This window comes from Piliocolobus tephrosceles, chromosome 15, assembly GCF_002776525.5.
Source record: "Piliocolobus tephrosceles isolate RC106 chromosome 15, ASM277652v3, whole genome shotgun sequence".
Classification (NCBI taxonomy): Eukaryota; Metazoa; Chordata; class Mammalia; order Primates; family Cercopithecidae; genus Piliocolobus; species Piliocolobus tephrosceles.
In genome coordinates this window covers 37,133,352-37,148,778 of record NC_045448.1, presented here as the reverse complement: position 1 = coordinate 37,148,778, position 15,427 = coordinate 37,133,352, and the positions used below count along the sequence as shown (strand labels likewise).

Below are 15,427 nucleotides of genomic sequence, written 5' to 3'. Positions count from 1 at the left end.
TTATTCCTAAATTTTTAATTTTTTTTTTTTTTTTTTAGACAAGGTATTGCTCTTTTGCCCAGGCTAGAGTGCAGTGGCACGATCACGGCTCATTATAGCCTTGACCTCCTGGGCTCAAACAGTCCTCCCACCTCAGCCTCCTGAGTAGCTGGGACCACAAGTGTGCACCACCACACCTGGCTAATTTTTTGTGTTTTTGTAGGGACAGGGTCTCACCATGTTGCCGAGGCTGGTCTCAAACTTTTAGACTCAAAGCGATCGTCTTGCCTCAGCCTCCAAAAGTGCTGGCATTCCAGGTGTGCTCCACTGCACCCGGCCTGAAGCTTTGATATTGAGACTTCTTTCATCTTCTGTAACTTTTCTAGCTCTCACTACTACAGTTGTTGATTTATCTCCTTTAAGAAAAGATACAATGAAGATGTACACGTTTTGGGTTATGCTTTGCAAAACAGTAGCTGTAGGTAGTTTTGCCAGGAAATGGTCTTTACCCAATGCGGCCCCTCTTACAAAAGTCTCCAAGTGTTTAACCACTTTCTGTTGGAATCTTAGGAACTAGACCAAAGGCACTGAGAAGGGACATAGGGGTTTCTGGAGTGAGGACTTCTTATCCAAGGCTGCTTCTCTCTAAAATGTTCAGTCTCCTAAAGCCCAGGCTCTGGTCATCTTCAGCCTGAGCATCAGCCCTGTTCCTGTGCCTCCTATGTGAAGTTTGTACCCCTTTTTATGCTCTACAACCCTATATTTTGTCTAGTCATATTATAACTGATTAGACAAAATGTGACATTATTGTTTTTATTTATTTTGTTTTTTGTTTTTTTGAGACAAGGTCTCGCTCTGTTTGTTGCCTAGGCAGGAGTGCAGTTGCATGATCTCAGCTCGCTGCAGCCTCAACCTCCTAGGCTCAAGCAGTCCTCCCACCTCAGCCCCCCACATAGCTGGGACTACAGGCACAGGCTACCAAGCCGGGCTATTTTTTGATATTTTGTAGAGACAGGATTTCACCATGTTGCCCAGGCAAGTCTTGAACTCCTGAGCTCAAGTGATCTGCCAACCTTGGCCTCCCAAAGTGTTGGGATTGTAGATATGAGTGGCAGTGGAGTGATCTCAGCTCACTGCAACCTCTGTCTCCTGGGTTCAAGCAATTCTCCTGCCTCAGCCTCCCGAGTAGCTGGGATTCCAGGCCACCACGCCTGGCTAAGTTTTTGTAGTTTTAGTAGAGACAGGGTTTCACCATGTTGGCAAGGTTGGCCTTGAACTTCCGGGCTCATGCGATCTGCCTGCTTCAGCCTCCCAAAGTGCTGGGATTACAAGCATGAGTCACTTCGCCTGGCCCACTTTTTCTTTTTAACGAACTATAAAAAGTGATCTGATATTTTTACTAGATAGCCTCATCCAGCTTAGATATTTACATGGCTTCATACATTCAATTTTCTCTTTCTTAGAGTCAGGTGATAGCCTTATGTGGGACTAGCAGTTCCACTTGCAATCCCAGCATATTCTTACACTGCAACTTGAACATAGCATAGGAATATTTTCTCTCCATATCCACCCCACATCTGTCTACAGCTTTCCATCTGTATTATTGGTGTTAGGCTCCAATCAGACTGTTAATTTAATTCTAATCCAACTGCTAATTGCTGCATGAGCCATCATCTCAGGCTGGCTTTTCGGAAGCTCCTCCTTCAGCCTTCCCTGGGCTTGTGGTCTCTTCCCTCTCAGGTACTTACTAGGTAGACCCTCTCATAAGTGCATTATCCCATAGAGTCTGTGTGTATAGCCTAACATTGTATTAAAAGTCCAGCCTTTTCAAAAATAGCAAAATATTAATTTTCTCATCAACTACCTTCCTGTTTTTATGGTCTTTAGAATATTGGTCAGTATAGCTGGGTGTGGTGGCCTGTGGTCCCAGCTACTTGGGAGGCTGAGGTGGGAGGATCGCTTGAGCCGAGGAAGTTGAGGCTGCAGTGAGCCATGATCATGCCACTGCAATCCATCCTGGATGACAAAATGAGACCCCGTCTCAAAAACAAACAAAAAGAATATTGGTCAGTACCTCCTATGACCTGGGCATGGTGGCTCATGCCTGTAATCTCAGTACTTTGGGAAGCCGAGGCGAGCGGATCACTTGAGGTCAGGAGTTTGAGACCAGCCAGGCCAACATGGCAAAAACCCATCTCTACTAAAAATACAAAAAAAGTAGCCAAGCATTGTAGCACATGCCTGTAATCCCAACTCCTCGAGAGGCTGAGGCGGGAGAACTGCTTGCACCCAGGAAGCAGAGGTTGTGGTGAGCCGAGATCATACCGAGAGGTTGTGGTGAGCTACACTCCAGCCTGGGCGACAGAGTGAGACTCCATCTTACAAAACCAAACAAAACCCCTCCTATAAAGCCGTGGAGTCAGAATGACCACTTCTGTTCTGTTCTTCCTTTAAAAAAAAAAAATCTGCTTAAAGAATTGCATGGATAAAAATATTTCAGAGCTAGTTATTAGCTTCCAATAAACTTGCTATACCTTCACGGTGGAAGGGATATGTTTGTTAAGAAGTTGTCAGAGGCTTGGAGAAAGGCCCCCAGGATAAATTCTGCACAGGCTAATCTGCAGTATTGTTGGGAATGGAACCATTCCGAGAATCTCAAAGTTGGAAAGGGTCTTAAGGATGTCTACTTCAGTCCCTATCAGATCGTGGACTCATATTTGCAACATTTCCTCTAGTGGTTGTTCAGCCCTATCTTGGGATGGGGAACTGTCTAACTCCCATTCTTTGGACAACACTATTAGGATAATAGCTAATAAAAGCTAATCTTTAGGTCATTTCCACCCTATAGTCCTGGATCTTTTCCCTTGGACCATGCAGAGTGAATTCACCTTTCTATGTATAATTAAGACATGTGGTAATAGTATGTCAAGTTGGTACATGTAAGTTAAATATTTTTTTTTCATAGCCAAGTAATATATTCTTAGTAGATACAAAACAAATAAAGATTGGAGACTTTGGACTTGCAACATCTCTGAAAAATGATGGAAAGCGAACAAGGAATACGGGAACTTTGCGATACATGAGCCCAGAACAGGTAAGGTCTCTTTCCTGTCTCTCTATATTTTACTTATTTTATTTTAAAATTATAAAAAGAGTAGACACTTCTTATATAATTAAAACAGTACAGAAATATATACTGAAAATTTCCCTTACCAATTCTCTTCCACCCATATCCTTCTCATCAGTTTATTCTTTATCCTTTTAGATAATTTTTTGAGTTGTAAAAACATACAAACACAAATATACACCCAGACTTTTTTTACATAAACAATTATGTGCATACATTTTTTCAAGGACTTATTTTGTTATTTTGTGACTGTATAGCATAATCTCTCCATATTAGTTCAAATAGATCTGCCACATTCTTTTCTTAGCAACTATATTATATTTCAAAATATAGAGATACCATAATTTAACTCTTTTTAAAATTTAATCGTATTTTTTTGTTCTTATTTTGTTTTAGAGACAAGGTCTTGCTCTGTCACCCAGGCTGGAGTGCAGTGGTATGATCATTGCTCACTGCAGTCTCAAAATCCTGGGCTCAAGCAATCTTCCCACCTCAGCCTCCTGAGTAGCTAGGACTAGAGGTGCATACCACCGTGCCCAGCAAATTATTTTTATTTTAATTTTTATTATTTATTTATTGTAGAGACAAGGTATCACTATGTTTCCCAGGTTGTATTTCACTATTTTCTTATCGAAGGGTATTTATTTAGGTTGTTTACAACTTCATAAACTTACAGACATTCCTCCTTATTTTGGATCCCAAGAACAAATAATTCTATGATAATCTGTGATAGATTTCTTGAGGTAAAGTGATTGAATAGATTGACAACTGCATTTCAAATTTAATTGCTGTTTAATTGTCATTCCAAAAAAAATGGTTCTAATAATACTCTCCCCTCAAAATGTATGAGATTGGTGCATCATCATACTCTCCAGTGGTCAGTTTTGGGCAGTATGTTGAATTAGGAGTATCTTGCTCTTTTAGTTTGTATTTTCCAGATTTTTAGTAAGGTATGCCCTCTTTTTGTATATTTACTTATACATTTTCTGCAAATTCTCTACTCCTATCCTTTCCCAATTTCTCATAATTAAGTTCTCTTTTTCTCATGTATCGGTAAGGAATCTTGATATATATTGGGTGTTGATTCCTTACCTGTTAACTATATTATAGAATTTTTCTCCTTGATTGTTACTTCTTGTTTATAATGCCAATTTTTTTTTTTTTTTGAGATGGAGTTTTGCTCTGTGATGTCACCAAGGCTGGAGTGCAATGGCATGATCTCAGCTCACGGCAACTTCTGCCTTCTGGGTTCAAGCAATTCTCCTGCCTCAGTCTCCCGAGTAGCTTGAATTACAGGCACCCACCACCATGCCCAGCTAAGTTTTGTATTTTTAGTGAAGACGGGTTTCACCATGCTGGCCAGGCTGGTCTCGAACCCCTGACCTCAGGTGATCCACCTGCCTCGGCCTCCCAAAGTGCTGGGATTACAGACATGAGCCACCAAACCCGGCACTGCAGCTTTTAAATTGTCATATTTATGAATACTTTCTTTATTGCTGCAAGGTTTCTCATTTTTATTTTGGAGGCTTCTACTACAAGATTATGAAAATATTTTTTGGTTTTACTAACATAAAATTAACTGCAATTTGAATTAACTTTTGTGTATGTATGAGAAAGGAATATAACTTGATTTTCCCCCTGTGAATATACAGTTGCTTCATCACTATGTGTTAAGCAGTTCATTATTTAAATGCTATTTTAAGGAAAATTTATAGAGACAGAAAGTGGAACAGAGGTTATCGGGAGGAATGGGAACTTCTTGTTTAATGAGTATAACTTCTGTTTGGGATGATGAAAAGCTCTGGAAATAGATAGTGGTGATGGTTATACAACATTGTGAAGGTAGTTAATGCCACTGAATTGTAGGCATAAAAATGGTTAAAAGGGTAAATTTTATGTTATGTCTATTTTACCACAATATTATTTTATGATATATAAAATTCCCACACATTCATAGGTGTGTTTCTGGACTTTGTTCTGTTTCATTGATTTATTTTTTATTTCTCTTTTTAATATTATGCTATTTAGATTATTGTAGCATTATAAAATAGGCTTTAGTATTCAAACAGCAGGACCTGCCATATTATTCTTCAATTTAAAAATGCTCTTAGCTGTTCACATTTACAATTCCAAATGAACTCTAGAATCACCTTGTCATCTTCCGTAACTGGTTTTGAGGTTTTGATAGCAATTGCATCAAATTTGAGGATTCAGGGGAGGAACATTGATATCCTTATATATTTGAGACTTCTCCAAAATTGGTATTTTCCCTCACTTATTCAAGTCATCCATCAGTCAGCTTTTGCCAGACTATGCTGTGGTAACAAATGACCCCGGTTTCTTAGTGGGGCAAAAAATACCAAGGGTCTATTTCTTGCTCACATGACAAGTCGGCAGCAGTCTGCCTGGCTTCAGTTTTGCTCCGCGTGTCTCCTTCATTCCAAGACCCAGGCTGAAGGAAAAATGCTATCTGAGTCACTGCCATCCTCAAGGCAGAAAGCAATGGCAGAACCTTGTGATGGCTTTTACATGCTCTGCTCAGCGGTGGCATACATCACTAAACATCATTGCCCAGAGCAAAAAGCATGGCCCAGCTCAAGGCAGTGAGTGAGGGTGGGGAAGAGTAATCCTCTCACTAGGAGGCCAGCACAGAATTGAGGGCAATCGTACAACCTACCTCAAAGCCACTTTTATACTCTTCAACATAGATATAATTTATTACGCTATATATATGCTCTCTCTATCTCTCTCTCTCTCTCTATATATATATATGTTTTTTTTTTGTTTGTTTGTTTTTTTTTGAGACAGGGTCTTGCTTTTCACCTAGGCTGGAGTGCAGTGGCACCATCATAGCTCACTGCTGCGCAGCCTCAACCTCCCTGGCTCAGGTGATCCTCCTGCCTTAGCCCCCTCAGTAGCCAGGACTACAGGCGCAAACCACCAACACCTGGCTCATTTTTTTGGGTATATTTTGTAGAGACTGGGTTTCACCATGTTGCCTAGGCTGGTCTTGAACTCCTGGGCTTAAGTGATCCACCTGCCTTCGCCTCCCAAAGTGCTAGGATTACAGGAATGAGCCAGCCACGGCGCCTGGGCATATTGTTTATATTTTTGAAGCTTTCTCCAAATCTGTATTGCATTTTGCTATTAAAATGAGATCCCACGCTTGAATCCGGGAGGTGGAGGTTGCAGTGAGCCAAGATCACGCCACTGCACTGCAGCCTGGGCAATAAGAACGAGACTCCATCTGAAAAAAAAAAAAGAAAAGAAATTCCATATCTCTAATTTGTTATTAGTGTAGCCGTTAATTTTAAAAATATGTATCTTGATTTTTAATTGTGGTAAAATACACAAACATAAAATTTACCGCCTTCACCATCTTGAAGTGTATGGTTTAGTGGCATTAAATGTGTTCACATTGTTGTGCTTTCATCACCACCATACATCCACAGATTACTTTTCATTTTGCAAAACTGAAACTTTACACCCATTAAAGAACCCTATTCTCCCCTCCCTACAGCCCAATCAACTACCATTCTACTTTCTGTCTGTATATTTGACTGTTCTAGATGCCTCATATAAGTGTAATCATGTAGTATTTACCCTTTTATTACTGGCTTCTTTTACTCAGCATAATATCCTCAAGATTTATCCATGTTGTAATATGTCAGAATTTCTTCTTAAGGCTGACTAATTCCATTGTTGTGTACACCATATTTTGTTTATCCATTTATCCATCAATGGACACTTAGGTCGCTTCTACCTTTGGACTGTGGTGAATAATGCTGCTGCTGATGAACATGGGTGTACAGCTGTTGATTTTTAAATATTTGTCTTAGTATAGTCTCACTATTTGAATGTGGTTTTTTTGGGGGTTGATTGCTTTTATTTTTTACCTTTTGGGCTGTTTATCCTATTTTAATTTCTGATTCGTAAATGCCCATTAAAGACTATTTTGCTGATAATACAGCTTTCAAAATACGTCTACTATTTTGTCATCCAAGAATAAATACACTGAGCTATCTGATGGTTTGAGAGTCTAGAATGGAGAAGGCACACACTTTTTCCTTTTGGGGGGCCACTTGACCTAAAAAGTATAGAACACTAAAGAGAGCCAACGGCTCTCTTTAACCTCCCACTGCTTTCGATTATCTCCTGCATCCTATATTGCTGCCCTCACACTATTTGGTTAAAAACATTCATCATTTTACTTTAGTTTTTATTGTGTGTGTGTGTATGTTTTTCTATTTAAAAACCTTTTGTTGGCTGGGTGCAGTGGCATACGCCTGTAATCCCAACACTTTGGGAGGCTGAGGTGGGCGGATCACCTCAGATCAGGAGTTCGAGACCAGCCTGGCCAACATATTGAAACTCCATCTCCACTTAAAAAAAAATACAAAAATACAAAAATGAGCCAGGTGTGGTGGCATGTGCCTGGAGTCCCAACTACTCTGGAGGCTGAGGCAGGAGAATTGCTTGAACCTGGGAGGCAGGGGCTGCTGTGAACTGAGATCATGCCACTGCATTCCAGCCTGGGTGACAGCAAGACTCTGTCTCAAAAAAAAAAAAAAAAAAAGCAACATTTTGTTGAGGAACAATTTATACACCATAAATTGCACAGATCTTAAGTGTATATTTTTCCGTTTTGACAAATGCGTACACCTGTGTAACCTATAAGCCTATAAAGATATAGAACATTTTGCTCTTTCAAGCTCCTTTCCAGTCAATGCCTCCTCTCCACTGATCAGAAGCAACTAGTGTTCTGAGTTCTATCCCCATAGTTTAGTTCTTCCTGTTTTTAACCTTCATATGAATGGAATCAGACAGTAGGTACTCTTTTGTATTTAATTTCTTCATTCAAAATAATATCTTCTAGAAAAACTTTATTTGTTGCTCATACCAGCAGAGAATTCCTTTTTATTGCTGAGTCGTAGTCCATTGTATGAATATGCCACAATATGTTTATCCATTCTTCTGTTGTGGTCTTTTGAGTTGTTTCTAGTTATGAAATATTGTGAATAAATACGCTATGAACAGCTGCAGTGCAAGTCACCTACGGGGGGTGCTATTTTAACTGCTTTATCTGCTGCATCTCATTTACCCTCACAATTAAACTCTGTGGTTGATACTGTTGTTATCCCGATTTTATAACTGAGATTATTCCCATGTTAACCGTTAATTTACAGAGAGGATTCAGCTATTCGGCGGGACAGATTTGAACCTAGGCAGTCGGACTCCACAGATCTTGCTAATAAATAGATGTTGTGTGATGTAAGATGTTTTGGTCAAATAACGTTTTTGGGCTTTAGAAGGCTGGATATTTATGTAAGGAGTGTAACAAAGGTAAATCTATTTTGGTCTCTTTAGATTTCTTTGCAAGACTATGGAAAGGAAGTGGACCTCTACGCTTTGGGGCTAATTCTTGCTGAACTTCTTCATGTATGTGACACTGCTTTCGAAACATCAGAGGTAAAATGATCTCAAAGAAAGAATTAAATAAGAAAAATTATTGACTACTACCTTCAGAGTGCTGCTGCAGACAGTTCTTGGTCTCACGTGAGGATGGGCTTGAGTATATCAGTATCTGACTACATATGAAATATGAACTTTCTGTCTTTCAAGGTTTGGCAAAGACCAAACACTTTGTTAAAAACCAGAAACTTTGATCTTCCCTGGAAGGTAGCACATCTCATAAGACTCGTAAGACTTGTCAGTCAGTAAAACTTTATTGATTGACTGCTTTGTGTAAGACACTGTGCTAAGTGCTATAAGGGTTGCAAAATAAACAAGCCTTGGCCAGGCACAGTGGCTCACCCCTGTAATCCCAGCTTTGAGAGGCCAAGGCGGGCAGATCACTTAAAGTCGGGTGTTTGAGACAAGCCTGGCCAACTTGGTGAAATCCCATCTCTACTAAAAATACAAAAATTAGCTGGGTGTGGTGGCACACACCTGTAATCCCAACTACTCAGGGGGCTGAGGCAGGAGAATCGCTTGAACCTGGGAGGTGGAGGTTGCAGTGAGCCAAGATCACACCACTGCACTCCAGCCTGGGTGACAGAGTGACATTCCATCTCTAAATAAATAAAGAAAGCCTTGTTCTCAAGGAGCTTATTTTCTAAAATTGAAGATAATATAAGAGAATGCCGTAAGCATTTTAGGAGAAGGCATGAAGTCTGTGGAAGCAGCTGGGAGGGAGATCTTTCCAGCTGTAAGGACTTAGGTTTCATGGAGACATCTAAGCTGGGCTCTGAAGGATCTGTTGGCTTCTCATAGTCCAAAACAGAACGGGTGATTCTAACATGGAGGTGGGAATGTACAGAGTGTATTTGGGGACAGCAGGCAGTGTAAGTTGTATTGGAATATATAAGTTACAAGGAAGTAGTAGTTGGTGAGGCTAGAAAGATAGGTTAGGCTACCTTGAGGAAAAAATGTGGACTTTCTTGCTTAGGCAGTGGGGAGTCACCATAGGCCATAGGCAGTAGGCAACCGGATATCCCACTCTTTTTTTTTTTTTTTTTTTTGAGATAGAGTTTAACTTTTATTGCCCAGGCTAGAATGCAATGGCACGATCTCGGCTCATTGTAACTTCTGCCTCCAAGGTTCAAGCAATTCTCCTGCCTCAGCCTCCTAGGTAACTGGGACTAAAGGCATGCACCACCATGCCTGGTTAATTTTCTTGTATTTAGTAGAGATGGGGTTTCACCATGTTGGTCAGGCTGGTCTCAAACTCCTGACCTCAAGCGATCCACCCACCTCGGCCTCCCCAAGTGCTGGGATTACAGACGTGAGCCAATGCACCCAGCTGGATACCCTACTCTTAAGCTCAGGAAAGGGAACTTTCCTGGAGTCAATAACCTTATCCTCTGTAAAACAGTTAGAAGTACCTATCACTTAGGGTTCCAAAACACATGAAGGTAGATTGTGAAGATGATGCACTTAACACTTCACGTCATAATGCAAGGATGGTTATTAGATTGGGGGTAGGGTACGAGACAGGGAATCCTGCTTGCTTCTTGGCTAGAGACTTTCCCAAAAATCTGGAAATATCCTACATTTCAGGTCTCCTCAGCCTTTAGCTCTGTTTGTTTTTCCTAATATATACCTATCTTTTTTTTTTTTTTCAGTTTTTCAAAGACCTACGGGATGGCGTCATCTCAGATGTGTTTGATAAAAGAGAAGTAAGCACTTGAAAATCATCAGAATTTTATTTATTTCAGTGTTTTATTTCTTACTGTTGACTCTCACTGTCATTGCAGAAAACTCTTCTAGAGAAATTACTCTCAAAGAAACCTGAGGACCGACCTAACACATCTGAAATACTAAGCACCTTGACTACGTGGAAGAAAAGCCCAGAGAAAAAGGAACGACATACATGTTAGAGCCCTTCTGAAAAAGTATCCTGCTTCTGATGTGCAATTTTCCTTAGATTATCTAAAATCTGCTAGGGAATATCAATAGATATTTACTTTTTAATGTTTCCTTTAATTTTTTTACTATTTTTACTAATCTTTCTGCAGAAACAGAAAGGTTTTCTTCTTTTTGCTTCAAAAATATTCTTACATTTTACTTTTTCCTGGCTCATCTCTTCGTTCTTTTTTTTTTTTTTTTTTTTAAGACAGAGTCTCACTCTGTTGCCCAGGCTGGAGTGCAATGATCCAATCTCGGCTCACTGCAACTTCTGCCTTTTGGGTTCAAGTGATTGCCTCAGCCTCCTGAGTAGCTGGATTACAGGCATGTGCCACCCACCCAACTAATTTTTATATTTTTAATAGAGACAGGGTTTCACCATGTTGGCCAGGCTGGTCTCAAACTCCTGACCTCAAGTAATCCACCTGCCTCAGCCTCCCAAAGTGCTGGGATTACAGGCATGAGCCACTGCGCCCAGCCGCATCTCTTTGTTCCAAAGATGGAAAAAACACCCCCAAATTTTCTTTTTATGCTATTAATGAATCAATCAACTCATACCTATTTATTAAATTTCTACTGCTTTTAGGCCAAAAAAAATAAGATCGTACTCTGCCTCACATAGCTTACAAGCCAGTCGGAGAAATATGGTACTCATAAAAAAAAAAAAAAAAGTGATGTACAACCACTTTGGAAAACAATTTGGCATTATCTAGTAAAGTTGAATCCATGTATATCCACAAAACTGTCAATTCTATTCCTACATACATCCTTACAAGAATGTCCATAAAACCCTGTTTATAATAGCCAAAAGAACAGGGAACAACCATAATGCCCATCAAAAGAAGAATGGATTAAAAAATTTATATTCACACACAGGAGTACTATATAGTATTGAAAACAATTGAATTACAGTTAAATGTAATAACGTAACACAATACAACTCTCAGGAACATAATGTTAAGCGAACAAAGCAGGTTTTCAGAAAATATATGCAGAATAATTCCATTTATATAAAGTTCCAGAGCATGCAAACCAAATCATTTTGTGTAAGAAACCCAACAAATGTGATGAGACAACAATGGGAAGGAAGGGAATGAGAAATACTAAGTTCTGGATGGTGGTTATCTTTCAGGACGGGGAATTATGTGATTGGGGAAATGGACTTTCAAAGGTAATGGTAACTTCCTTAAACTGGATGGTAGGTCCACTAGTGTTTGCTGCATAGTTACACATTTTATCTTAAATACATTTTGTATCTATTTTATCAACCGCTTTAAAGACAACTGTGCTGTAAGGCAGTGGCTAAAAACAGAAAATAGTCCATCGGGAAGGGTGAGATGGCTTTCTACTGAGCACATTGCTAGAAGTGACAGCCCAGTGGGCCTTCCAAGTATATGCCAGGGTGTTAGATGAGTAGAGAGGAGACCACCCAGGAAGTCTGGACAAGGGGCCTGGCATGAGCTCTGGAGAAGATATATTTGAGGAACACCGGGTGTGCTAGTTTGTTGTCCTGAATTGCTGTAGAGAATGCTGAAAGATAATTTAAATTGCATCTTAGAAGACCCTGAAGGTTAATTTCAACTTAGGGCAATTGTTTTAGTTTGTTTTCTTATTGCCATAAATGGATACTTGAGGCTGGATAATTTATAAGGAAAAGAGATTTCTAAGACTTACGGTTCTGCAGGCTATATGAGAAGCATGGCACCAGCATCTGCTTCTGCTCAGGCTGCTTCCACTCATGGAGGAAGGTGAAGGACAGCGGATGTGCAGAGATCATATAGCAAGAGAGGCAGCAAGAGAGTGAGGGAGAAGGGCCAGGCTCTTTTATAACAACCAGCTCTTGAGGGAACTAATAGATTGAGAACTCCTTGCTTCCCCTCCCCAGGATGGCATTAATCCATTAATGAGGGATCTTCCCCCATGACCCAAACACTTCCCATCACACCCCACCTCCAACATTGGGATCAAATTTCAACATGAGATTTTGGGGGACAAACATCCAAACTATAGCAGCAACCAACTACCATTCTAAAACTGCCATGTGAGTTTAGGATTTTAAAAAAGGGCCACATTTAGGTTAAGCAAAAAGTGAAAATACAGTAAGAGAAAATACTTTCATAAAGGCTTTAAAAAGTGTTCATAAAAAGCAGTTCATACATTTTTCACATAAGATTCATCAATAGATGCTAAAACTATTGGATGAAAATCTGTTGTGGAATAGGAATCTTCACAAGGATTTAAATATAATCCTACAGAAGATATATCAGTTATACAGGGGAAAACGTACCTTTGCAATGATCACCACAATAACCAAGTGATTCAATTTAGCAGCACCCAAGGTGGAACACCCTAACATTATGCCCCTCCTGATGTGATTTAAGAATTTTACCTATTTAGTTTTCTTGCACAAAGTGTTAAACTGGAATTTAATCATGAGGAAATTATTAGACAAATCCTGAATGTAGTCATTGTATAAGATGATTGACTTGGGCTTCTCAAAAAGTCAGTGTCATGAAAAAAAAAAGAGAGAGAGACTTGTAAGATCTAATGACCAAATGCAATGTTTGAATCTTCATTGTATTATGGATATTCAAAAAGACAAAAGCTGGACGCAGTAGCTCATGCCCGTTATCCCAGCATTATGGGAAGTCAAAATGGGAGGATGGCTTGAGCACAGGATTTCGAGACTAGCCTGGGCAACACAGTGAGTTCTCATCTCCACAAAAAATCAGAAAAAATTAGCTGGGCATGGTAGCATGTATCTGTGGTCCCAGTTACTTGGGAGGGTGAGGTGGGAGGATCACTTGAGCCTAGGAGGTCAAGGCTGCAGTGAGCCATGATCATGCCACTGCATTGCAGCCTGGGTGACAGAATGAGATCCTATCTAAATAATAATTTTTAAAAATACAAAGAAAACAACAACCCAGCAAACAGCTATAAAGACATCTTTGGGACAATTGAGAACATTTGAATATAGGCTGTGTATTAGTTAACAATGCCAAATAACTGTTTTCTCAGGTGTGATAATAGTATATGCAGAAAATGTTTTGTTTTGTTTGTTTGTTTTGAGACAGAGTCTCACTCTGTCGCCCAGGCTAGAGTGCAGTGGCGCAATCTCGGCTCACTACAACCGCTGCCTCCCAGGTTCAAGTGATTCTCCTGCCTCTGCTTCCTGAGTTGCTGGGATTATAGGCACCTGCCACCACTTCAGGTTAATTTTTTTCTATTTTTAGTAGAGATGGCATCTCACCATGTTGACCCAGCTGGTTTTGAACTCCTGACCTCAGGTGATTCACTTGCCTTAGCCTCCCAAAGTGCTGGGATTACAGGCATGAGTCACCGCGCCTTTCCAAAACTGTTTATTTTTAGGCAATGCATGCACAAATATTTAGAGGCCAAGTGTGTCATGATGTCTGCAACTTTCAATGTTCAGCAAAAATCAACATGGAGAGAGAAAGAGGACACACATGTGGCAAAATATTAGCTATTGAACAATTGGTAAATCTAGATGACAGTACACAGGTGTTTTTGTATTATTCTTTGAACTTTTCTGTAGATTTGAAAATGTTCTGCGTAGAGAGAAATCTTTTTTTAAGAAAAAAAAATCTGGTTTTAATGAGGCTATATTCAAAAGAAACACTAAATGATGTGGCCAGTTAGTGAGAATATAGCCTTATCTTTACCTGACCTCATTTTAATATTCCTACTCTGTCTGGGCATGGTGGCTCACGCCTGTAATCCCAGCACTCTGGGAGGCTGAGACGGGTGGATCACCTGAGGTCAGGAGTTTGAGACCAACCTGGCCAACATGGTGAAACCCCCTCTCTACTAAAAATACAAAAATTAGCTGTGTGTGGTGACGGGTGCCTGTAATCCCAGCTACTCGGGAGGCTGTGGCAGGAGAATCGCTTGAACCCAGGAGGTAGAGGTTGCAGTGAGCTGAGATTGTGCCATTGCACTCCAACCTGGGTGATAAGAGTGAAACTCAGCCTCAAAAAAAAAAAAAAAAAGATATATGTATTCCTACTCCTATGAAATGAATATAGCATTTCTTAGCAACTTCTATTTATCTGTGAGTATATATTTTCTTGGCCTCAAAATTAAAGTAAAAAATATCCTCTTACTCAGAGGAGGACAGGGGCAAGAGCCTGGGATCTTATTTGCTAATTAAAATGCACACACACACATACACAGAAATTTTGAGAGCCATTTTAATGTAATTGCCTTATTAGAAACATACCTTTTAGGGAATGTTTGTCACTAAACCACATATTATTTAAATATGTACATGTTTAACATAAATACATACATAAAATTCACATGCATACTTAACACTTATGTTAAATATATTCACTGTATGTACATATGTACACAATATATGCATATATATGTGTGGATATGTGGTATGTGTGCATGTGTGTGTATGGCCAGCTACATAATTTGTGGGACTAAGGGCAAAATGAAACTGTAGGGCCCTCATTCAAAAATTAGGTGTGGGATGCTTCTAAGCACAGTCTTGTGTAACTGCACAGGTTGCATGTCCATGAAGCCATCCTGTATGTGTGCATATATGTGTGTGTGAATATATATTTTATATGATACATATATATGCATTTATGTATCTGAGAAGAAATATTTAAAAGACTACATACAAGCTTTTCCAGGTCTCTTACTATCTGTTAACTAACTAGAGACATAACTCACAACATCCATTGCCCGCTGAGTGTTCACCATAATTTGAGATTCTTGGCATGTTAACTTTTCATTACGGAATATTGAATAATTTCAATATTATTCATACTTATTTAATTTTTTTATGTTCAAACATATACAAAAATAGAATAATGAAACTCTACCCATCACCCAACTTCAACAAATGTCAATACTTTACCTTTCTTAATACATCTAACCCCT

The 15,427-nt window shown here is 39.6% G+C and overlaps 1 protein-coding gene across 2 annotated transcripts in view; it reads left to right on the top strand.

The window, feature by feature from the left end:
* The window catches only part of EIF2AK2 (eukaryotic translation initiation factor 2 alpha kinase 2), a 54,350-nt gene extending 41,749 nt beyond the window's left edge, over positions 1-12,601 (top strand). For both annotated transcript variants that reach the window (XM_023216343.2, XM_023216344.2), the window contains exons 14-17: positions 2,945-3,073; positions 8,474-8,575; positions 10,231-10,284; positions 10,363-12,601. In XM_023216343.2, the coding sequence (XP_023072111.2) occupies positions 2,945-3,073; positions 8,474-8,575; positions 10,231-10,284; positions 10,363-10,485 (408 nt within the window). In that variant the 3' untranslated portion in view covers positions 10,486-12,601. The remainder of the gene's footprint in view (positions 1-2,944; positions 3,074-8,473; positions 8,576-10,230; positions 10,285-10,362) is intronic.
* The last annotated feature ends 2,826 nt before the right edge of the window (positions 12,602-15,427 follow it).